This window comes from Hemicordylus capensis, chromosome 3, assembly GCF_027244095.1.
Source record: "Hemicordylus capensis ecotype Gifberg chromosome 3, rHemCap1.1.pri, whole genome shotgun sequence".
Classification (NCBI taxonomy): Eukaryota; Metazoa; Chordata; class Lepidosauria; order Squamata; family Cordylidae; genus Hemicordylus; species Hemicordylus capensis.
The window spans coordinates 314,427,100-314,437,712 of record NC_069659.1 but is presented as its reverse complement, the minus strand read 5'-3'; the positions used below and the strand labels follow the sequence as shown (position 1 = coordinate 314,437,712).

General features: G+C 45.7%; 1 protein-coding gene across 1 annotated transcript in view; it reads left to right on the top strand.

The window, feature by feature from the left end:
- Window positions 1-7,661: 7,661 nt before the first annotated feature.
- PCOLCE2 (procollagen C-endopeptidase enhancer 2) overlaps window positions 7,662-10,613 on the top strand; it is a 57,341-nt gene continuing 54,389 nt past the window's right edge. The window contains exon 1 of the mRNA XM_053305347.1: window positions 7,662-7,983. Coding sequence (XP_053161322.1) covers window positions 7,886-7,983 — 98 coding nt within the window. The 5' untranslated portion in view covers window positions 7,662-7,885. The remainder of the gene's footprint in view (window positions 7,984-10,613) is intronic.

Genomic DNA, 10,613 nt, shown 5'->3' with positions numbered 1-10,613 from the left:
GTGTAGTTCTTTTAATATAGGAATAATATGGTCTCTTAGAGATGACCCAGAGATCAATCTGGCTGCAGCATTCTGTACCAACTAGTTTTCAGATTACATACAAAGGCAACCCCACATAAATCACATTGCCAGGGGCATAGAGACCATAGAGCAAGGGGCGGGGGACAACTGTCCCCTGGCCGCCAGGGTCTGGGGGAGTGCTGCCAAGGTACTCTCTTGCCCTTGGCCAGTGTGCGCCCTTGCGCCCTCAACATTGGCCCTGCCCCTTGCATCTGATGTCAGGTGCAGGGGATGTGGCCTGGCATGCATGTGTGCTTTGCACATGTGATGGTGAAGCCTAGGGGGCAGGGAAGCCACTGGAGGACTTCATCCTCCAGCTGCAGCCAAGCTCTCTATGTCCCTGCACATTGCAGTAGCCAAGTTTGGAAGTGACCGGCATATGTACTAATGTTCTGAGGTCATTTATCTCAAGAAATAGATGCAGATGGTCTATCAGCCGAAGCTGATGGAAAGCACCTCTGGCTGCTGCTTCAACCTGAGACACCAAGGAGAGTTTGGGATCCCGAAGCACTCCCAGCCTTCATACCTGTTTCTTCTGAGAAAGTGTGACCCCATCCAGAACCAGCAGATCAAAACTGTCTCTTGAGTTCTGACCCCACACAATAAGTACCCCCACTATACTTTGATTCAGTCTCAGTTTGTTATCCTTCATCCAACCCATCATTGGCTCCAGGCAGGCATTTAGGGAGGTTATGCCTTCTCCTGATGATGCTGACATGGAGAAATAGATTTGGGTGTCAGCATACTGATAACACTCTGCACCAAATCTCCTGACGATCTCTCCCAGCGGTTTCATGTAGATGTTAGATGTTAAAGAGCATTCGAGATAGTATGAAGCTGTGGGAAAAACCATACAAAGTTCACATTTTGAACAACAGTCTCCAAGTGATGCCATCTGGAATCTGCCCATGAGGTAAGAGTGGAACCACTCCTAACCCTCTCAGATAGTCCAGAAGGAAACTATGATCGATAGTATCAAAAGCTGCTGAGAGATCCAAAAGGGCCAACAGAATCACACTCATTCTGTCAATTCCCCATTGGAGATCATCCATCAGGCCAACCAAGGCAATTTCCACCCCATGGCCCACCCGAAAACCAGTTTGAAATGGGTCTAGATAATCAGTTTCCTCCAAGACTGTCTGAAACTGGGAGGCCACCACCTTCTCAATTACCTTGCCCAACCAAGGAAGGTTGGAGACAGGCCTGTAGTTGCTTAACTCTTGGGGATCCAATGCAGTATAAAAGAACTGGTCACTTTGTGACACTGATGAAACAAGCCTAATTTCATATGCTTGCTGTATACTGGCATATCTAGTATACAAATCAGACTTGGTTCACAACAAGGGCAGGATGCCTCCTTGCCTTAAAGAAGCAATTACTTTGCCTTAAAGAGGCAATCATTCTTCAGACTTCTTCCAAAGAAACCTGCATTTGAGTTCAAACCAAACTGGGCCAGTTTGGTTTTGGCCCCCTTCGAACTCCCCCCCAGTCCGGTTGGGTGGGGGGGTGTTCCTCGAGCCTTTTGAAAAAAATTAAAGGCTACCCCCTCTGGGGGGTTTCTCCAAGGTGTGTGGGGGTCCCACAGAGGTTCCCCCTCCCCCACCAGCCTTCCTTCCTTTAAGATTCTCACTTTGCTGGCACACTGCAAAATAGCCACTGCACCAAGGAATAGGCCTGGAAAGAGCTGAAGACACACAGACTGGGTGAATTTTAAAGAAAGGAAGGCCAGCGGGGGGAGGGGGAACCTCTCGCGGAACCCCCCGCCATCTTGGAGAAGCCCCCCGGAGGGGGTAAGTTTAATTTTTTTTAAAGGCTTGTCGAATCCTCGAACTGGGGGGACGGTGAATCGGGGTTGAGCCGAAACTGGGGGGGGGGTTTCAGCTCAACCCTGAACCTTCGAACCGAATCAGTTTGATGTCGAGCCTGTTTGCACACCCCTAGCCACACATATTGCCTGAGCATAAGTCTCCAAATGTGCTCTATGTTGTAATATGTTGGATTTGAGTAGAGTCTTTCTCCACTTGCACTCCTATCATCTATCTTGCCACTTCCCTTGGTTCTTCCCATCTATCTTGCCACTTGCCCTTGGTTCTTTTGTATACCAAGGGGCCAGTTCTGAAGTGGGTTGGAGAGGATGCTTAGGAGCGACCGTGTCTACTGTTCTGGTGAGGGTGTATCAGGGGCAGCATCAGGGGATGGCCAAGACTATCAGAAGGCCCATGGCCAAGCCTTGAGACCTTGCTCAGTGCTTGAATTGTTTTGGAGCCTCGGCTGAGAGCTGGGCAGTGATCATCTAGAGCACAATCCATAGCACCATCTGGAGTGCTTCAGGGTGACTGTAATAGCCATCACTTTATTATTTTTTAACAACAATGCAATGCACTCATTCTGTTGCCATATGACTGTGACACAGTGATGGAACAGGCACATTTGATTGTGAGCCCATTTGGAACATGAAATCTTTTTCTCATACGTTTTGCTATATAAACCACTCAGAACTATTTTGTTGAAAAGTAGTATATGATTAATAATGATAATTGCATTGTTACAAAAAATGGGGCAGCTAGGCACAGTGTGTGTGCTATCCATCACACCAAAAGCAGGTAGGATTCAAAGCAAGGTTATAAAGAGTTAGCAAATAGAGTGATTTCAAATATCATACTCACTTTGCAATAAAGCCCATTCATTTTTTATACTGATTTTTTTTTTCATTCCCTCTAATACCAAACTGGACATGGTCATATGCTTATCATTTTGGAAAGAAATAAGACCACCCCAAAATATGAAAGTGGTTTCTACATTCTTGGGGGACTCCTTAGTATGTAGAAGTAAATTATGTAGGAGTGAAGTTTGTATGTAGAAGTAAAGTTTGTAAATTAAAAGGTTTTAAGAGACTGAGAAAGAAAAAAGGAGTCTGTATTCCTTTTCTTCTCATGAGCCCTAAACAGCACTTATACATAGCTCATGTTCCAGGCTGGCTGGGGCCCTAAACAGGAAAACTCATGAGAAGATGGCAAAAGCCCTTTTCTCTCCTGCAAATACTGTATGTCCCTGTATATCTGTGGGCTTTTTGTTTTGTAATTTTACAACTTGCATTTGATGAGATAGCTTTTCTGTTATCATAAATTTCCATACATTGTCTATAGATTGATTATATATGCAAATACATAAGTATATATAAAATATATATAAATACAAATATTTATATACCACTCTTCAACCAAAGTTTTCAAAGCAATTTACGTAGAAAAATAATATGGAAAGATGGTTCCCGGTCCCCAAAGGTCTCATAATCTACAAATACAACCAATATTTATATACCACTTTTTAACAAAAAGGTCTTGAGGTTCACATAGACACAGATAGATAGATAAATAGATAGATAGATAGATAGATAGATAGATAGATAAAATAAAATGACTCCCTGTCCCCAAAGGGCTAACAATCTAAAAAAGAAACATAAGATAGATGCCAGCAACAGCCACTGGAAAAGATGCTGTGCTGGGGATGGATAGGGCTAGTTGTTCTCCCCCTGCTAAATAATGAGAACCACTGTTTTTAAAAAGGTGCCTCTTTGCTCAGTTAGCAATCTAATCTCAATCAGCAATCTGAACATTGCTCAGTTAGCAATCTAATGTCTACATATAGACATCCGTGCCCCTGACTGCCCATAATCTCGAGGTCACAAGTTTTCTGCTAACAGCAAAAATGTGAAATGTTTTAAAAATAATCCTATGCATGTATACTCAGAAGTAAGTTCCATTAAAATAATAGGATTACGGCCTTTGTTCATTTTAATTTTGTGAATGCAGAAACACTGCTGGGATAGTTTGTGGTACCTTAATGCTTCAATGTATTCTATGCTAGGGATTCCAGACAAGTCATAATGTATCCTGACCAGTCATAATGTATCACATGACCATCGCTTAGGCAATAATGTGCCTCTGTACATCCTTTCCATCAAGCAATCGTTTGTATAAATAAAACTCATATGAGGGTGTGAGTTGCTATCTAGTACTTTAAAGGTAGGTTTCTTCATATTTATATACAATGAAATTGACAGACCCTGTGTCAATTCCTCATCTGTGAGGGACTCTCGCATCTATACCCCAAGCACCACGTATGATAACCAGGTGTGCACTTAAGAGTGCAATCAAGCAGATTCTCTAACACACTAAAATAAGCAATCCAAACTGATTCAAATGCAGAAGGGCTTCTTAATATTTCTTTTTTCAGTCCTATTTATATGCAATAATTAGTAAAATGCCCATTTAATGATACATTATGGTGATTTTTGAAGAGATATATTTCTTATTTCAAATTATTATTAAGGCATGCAGCTTTGACAAATAAATTGATGGTAACAAACAGAAAGTGTGCAGGAATTATTGGGAAGCCTGTGTGCAGGTCTAGTCATCCAGAGAAATTTTGTGCCCAGGGGACTCCTGTCATAATTATATCATCAGTAATCATGATTCCTAGCACCTCATCAGATTCCTAACAGTTCCCTTTGTGCTTGGCTCTATTCTAGGGGATTGTGGCACCTCCAAGAGATGTTTAAATCCAGACCACTTTCCATCTTTTTCTGCAGAACAGATCATCAGGGGAGTGAAGGAGAAGTATCCCTGTCTGTGTCCCAAGAAAGTTGGGCCTCAGACATTCTCACCCTGGACTGATGAGAACAGGAGGGGGGGTGATAATAAGAGCGGGATGTGATAATAAGACCCATTAACAATTTCCTCACAATGCTCAGCACATCTTATGCTGCAGGTCTTAGTTACAGAGGAGTTGCATACCAAAGTGTAGGTGTGCCACATGGTCTGCCCTTTACCTCAAACCAGTAGGACAATTTGTGCGACTGCTGTTTTGGTATCTGGATGGCATTCAGAGTGGTGTTAGGTTGTCCTTTGCCACATATTCCTGGTCTTAGAGAAAGAAAGTGCCTTGTAGCTGTTCCACTGTCTGCTGCACCAGAGTCTAAGGCAGTGGTTCCCAAGCAGGGTTCTTCCAGATGTTGCTGAACTACAACTCTCATCATCCCCAGCCGCAATTAATTGTAGCTGGGGATTAAGGGAATTGTCGTGCAGCAACATCTGGAGGAACCCTGCTTGGGAACCAATGGTCTGAGGCGTAGGCAGCATAGGGTTAAACTATGTCTAGGTTTACAACTGATGCCTCCATAGCTATAGATCTTCAAATGTGGTGGGAATGTCTGCACTACCCATGTACTTTAGATGTAGATTCAGTGGCTCAATCTCAAGGACACATGTGTTGAGGATATAAAGTTCTTGAGCAGGGAGCAATACCAATCAGAATACAAAAGAAGTGACAACCAATTAAAAACCGAGACAGATGCAGGCAAAAAAAAAAAAGAAAGAAAGAAAGAGTAGGGCACTCACTGAATACTCATCCATATCATGGTTTAGCATGCCTTTTTCACTGGAACATTTCAAATAGTAAGTAAAACAAATAGCACATTATGCCCACAAATGTGTTATTTTAGTCTTCAGTCTTGCAAAAGTAAATATGCAAACCTATTTAGAAGTGCCCCCAATCGAGAATCAGGACTGACATTGTGAAGTTCTTCTGTGGTTACGGGCTCAGTTCTGCAAATACTTATACATGTCCAGGGAGATGCACTGCTCTGAACGCTATGGATTGTCCCCCACCAACTTGAAAAGAACACTTCAGTGCATGTTTGTTTGTTTGATCCTGCTCTATCCCATAGGTTAACAGCATTTTTGTTTTATCTTCCTGTTCCTAAGGGGCTCACAATCTTGAACAATATTGTTCAAAGCCCTGATGATGCATAAGACTAATCCTGGTTCCCACCATGGCCAACAAGATGCCCACAACACACAGGTCATGAAAGCAAAAGCACACTGTTGCCCTCAAGTGTGTGTAGAAGGGCAATTCAGATGGATGCCCCCTCATGCTATTAAAGGATGCCTCAATAGCACGTTGGGACATCCTGTAGTGACGTCAGGGTGGGCACCCTCTGGGCACATGCTCTGAGTGCTTTCCTGACAGTGTGTGCTGATGGATGATCATCCGAATTGGCCCCTTATATTGTACAAGTATACAGATGATGTCTGCATACTCAAAATTTTTGTGTGAATGACCGTACCTGCATTCATTTTAAAGGTAAAGCTGGCCCCTCAAATGCATGGTACATATAGGAAATGCACTGCACTGCTGTACCTGCATTCAACATAGTGTGAATAATGGTACCTGTGTACACTGTACACTTGTACATATGTTGAACATAATGTGTGAATAGGGCTCAAACTGTACCAGTGCACAGTGTATATAAGTCCCCGAATGAATGTACACATTCATACATCAGCCCTATTTAGACTTTTTAAAAAATGCTGCACATGGTTACACTGTTGAAAGCAGGTCTGAAAGTCCTGCCCCACCACGTCACTCACTTACTCCACTGTAACTCCGCTAAAAAAGCGAACACCAAAACCATGATGGCCAGGACTTAGGTGATTGGGCAGTCTGGGGCGATCCAGGCTGCTGATCACAGAAGCACCTGCCATCATGGTTATGACATTTGCCTCTTTAGATGAACACTCTTCAGATGAATGTACAGTGGGGCTGTTGGTTCCCCCCCCCCCTTCTAATGTCTGAATAGGGCTATTGTGCTGAACACTGGCACAGTAATACTGTTCTATTTGTAGCATGCATTCAGATGTATGGAAGTGCAGTCATTCACCCAGAAACATGCACCTGTGTACAGACATCTAAACACAGGTACAACACAATGTCTGAACTGGTATTTGTACGAGTGTACAAAAAACCTGCATTCATTTTAAACGTGAAGCTGGCCCCCTGAAATGCAGGATAGAGACAGGAAGTGTACTGCTAAACCTGCATTCAACATAACATGTGAATAACTGCCCCGCCTATCGATCTGTACCTGTACACTGTACACAGTTACATGTGTTGAATATAAGGTGTGAACAGGGCTTCTGTCTGTGAGGAATACCTGGGCAGCAACAGTGCCTGTGAGGAAGAGAAAGGAAGGGAGCCAGTTGGGATATTAGCTTTGAGCAACAGGCCTCTTCAGTCACAGACCAACAAGCAGGGGCGTAGCTAGGGAAGAGGGGGTCCTGTGTTCACCCCTCTCCCTGGCAGCCCCTCGGAGTGAGGGAGATAATGAAGAAAGAAAACAAGGAGGGGTGGAGCTGGGGCGGGGGCTTCCGGAGCTGGGGGGTGGGTGCGTGGGTTCTTTGAACCCATCTGCTCAATTATAGCTACACCTCTGTGAGCAAGGGGGAAAGTCCTGCGTGTGCTTCCCTACTGGCCGTGTTGTGACCCCCCAGGCCCTGCACGGTAAAGCAAGGTGCCCATGCCTTCTTTGGGCATTCGACATTTCCCATGCCTTCTTTCGGAATGCGGCTTGAATTCGGCACACATAACGTTGCAGTTTACACCACTTCGGGGGTTGTAAGGCTTGCTATGTGGAAACCACCCTGCTGCTGGAGTGGAGGACAAGAGCTTAAGGGGGCTGGCTCCTCCCGAAGCGGCAGCTTGCCTCTCCTCCCACCCACCTCGAGAGCTCTCCTCACAGCGAAGCAGGAGAGGAGGCCGAGGGGGTGGCTCCCTCCCTCCGGGTTGGGGAAGAAGAAGCCTCTTCTCTCCTCCCCTTGCCTTCTCGAACAAATGGGATATTCACGAGGAGCCGCCAGAGGAACTCCTCCTGGCTAGGGCAGCGGTCGCTCGCACGCTGCTTTATAAAAGCCAGCGGGGACCCCCTGAGCAAAGCCCCGCGCCGTCGACGCTCAGGAGCGGCTCTTGCCCGGACCAGGAGGGGAGGATGAAAGCAGCCGCCTCGTGCTCCCTGGCCCTGTTGGGACTCTTGCTGGTGGCAGCCGCGCAGCCCTCCAACAACAACCGACAGCCTCAAAGACCGAGGTAACTGTTCGCGTCAGTCAGCTTTGCTGCTGCAGTGAGCGGGAGAGCCCGAGCCCGCGAAGGGCAGAGACAGTTTCTCCCGCCGCTTGCAATCTGCTGCTTCCCGCTGCTAGTGCCATTCTCTCGCCACGCACGGCAGCAGAGCCGAAACACGAGGCTGAACTACCCCACCTGACGTACCCCATGGTGGCACGTTCTTGCTGCTGTCCCCACAAGGCATTGCAGCGGCGCCGGCAAAGGAGTGCATAGATGCCTTGCCTGGCCGTGGCTGAGGGGGACTCGCTTTTGCTCCCTCGGGTGCTGCAGAAGGGGCCATCCCTGGCCTGGCCCCTGCTCTGTATCTGGCTTGTTGAAGTGTGCCGCGCGCGGGGGTGGAGGGGAGACGATGACCGTCCCGTCGCGTTGCCCCGTCTGGAGTGTGCAAAGGCAGCCTCTTCTGGCGGGGCAACTTGTTGCAGAGAACCCATACTCCGAGCCCAGTAAGCGCGCGCATGGCTGCTGCTGCTGCTGGTTTTGCTCAGAGACCCAGAACCGCCTTCAAGTGCTAGGAAAATCAGAGCGGCACAAAAGCGAGCATGCGTCTCTCTGAACGTGTGCAGAGTGCAGTTCCCTCCCCACCTAGTAACCATAATTGGCGGTCGCATAAACTGAACTGTAGAGCAAAGCTGCTGGGTCAAGGGTGTGGTTTCTGCAGAAGCAAAATCCCTGACACCTCATATTTTAAACACAGCCATATAAGGATGATTCTTTTGGTTTTTGAAGAAGAGCGTTGCTGTATGACCCAGAAAATGATTCGGATTCACACTTAAATGGCATCTAGGTCTGCTGCTGCTTCACCACAGGGCTGGCCAGTAAACAGTGCGGTGTTTGAATGGAAAACATACGTTGGACTCAAACCAGAGAGCCATGATTTGCCACAGCAACTCGGCACATGCCCACCACATGTTTACGGCTGCAAGACCTCATTTCCAACATGCACACCGTCCACAGTAAAACACAGTGGGCAAGGGGTCTACTCATTTGCTGTGTAGAGTGTGAATTGGCTTGGGGAGAGAAGAAATATTTTAGTGAGATAGTTAAGTTTGAAGGCTGTTTCGTACCCCATTCCCTGCACAGTGTAGAGGAAACCTGTGTGCACCCTCATGTGTGCAAGCTGTGCACAAGTCTTGTTTTACCACATGTATATATTTGGAAGAGTCAGCTGGCAGTGGCTTCACAGCTCATGAATGTGCTGTAGAAAAGACATAATGGTGTCCCCTTTTTTTAAATACACCTGTGCAAAACACCATGGAGCAGCCCTAAGTTCTGTTCATGGGAATGTGAAAGTTTTTATCTAAATTAAATGGTAAAAACTCCCCAAGTGTGCTTGCTCTGTTAGGAGGCTGTGGCTACTGGGAAACTTTTTAGGAATTGGATGCGTACATTGACTAGTACATCCAGTCCCTAGAATATGACAAATATTTATACACCAGTTTTCAACAGAAGTTCCCAAAGCAGTTTACACAGATACAATATAAGCAATCAAACAAACAAATAAAATAGCTCCCTGTCCCCAAAGGGCTCACAAACTAAGAAAGAAACATTAGATAGACACCAGCAACAGCCACTGGAGGGATGCCACTCTGGGGATGGATAGGACCAGTTGCTCTCCCCCTGCTCAATAAAGAGAATCACCAGTTTTAAAAGATGCTTCTTTGCTCAGCTGACAGCAACAATGTGCAATCTGAGTCAATCTTTTGCTGATTCTCCCCCATCTGCATGATATGAGAGTGGTGGGGGGGTGGGGTGTGTGTTTGACAATAGCACCGGTTTACTTAGGTCCTGCTTTTGTCACAATCCACAGTATTGTGTTAGTACAGGACTTTCTCGCAGTATGCTGTACTTTTGTGGCAGAGAGTTCTCTCATTTATTTACTTTGTCACTAAAGCATGGAACTGGTTGTAGAAAATGTCACTCAGTAGACTAATTGAGCTGTATCAAAGGAGTTGCACCTGTACCCCCAAATACGAAATTAAGCATGCTGTGTGGATTAAAATGTATGGATGTGCTGTTTTTGACCTTTAAAGCCCTTAATGGTTTGGGCTAGGATATCTGTAGGACTGTCTGCTCCCAAGGGTTTCCGGCTACAAGGTCCTCAAAGGGGGCTCTGCTCCAAGTGCTGACAATAAGGGAGGCTCGGCCCTTGACAGGGCCCTCTCAATTATTGCCCCCGGGCTTTGGAGTGGGCAACCACTCCTAAAGTCTCCACTACAGCTTTTAGAAAGCAAGTAAAACCATGGCCTTTTACCCAGGTTTTTATATGAATGTTGATTTCTTGTTGCTTCTACTTCTGTGCTGGATTTTATGGTTCTGTTGTGTGTATGTTTTGAACTTTTTAAATATATTTGTATTTTTTCTTATATGGTATTCCAATTTATTATTTGTAGTGTTTGAACTATTTAATAGTTTTGGACTGTTTTGCTTACATCTTCTTTTTATATATATATTTATCTTAGGCATACCCGTCGCTAATCCCATACGTGGCAGCTCTCGTGAGAATTTGCAAAAAGCTGCCGGATAGCAACAGGGACGGGTGGGAAAGAATAGTGGCGGTGGCAGCCGGCCAGTTAGCAGGGAAACAAAACAGTGGC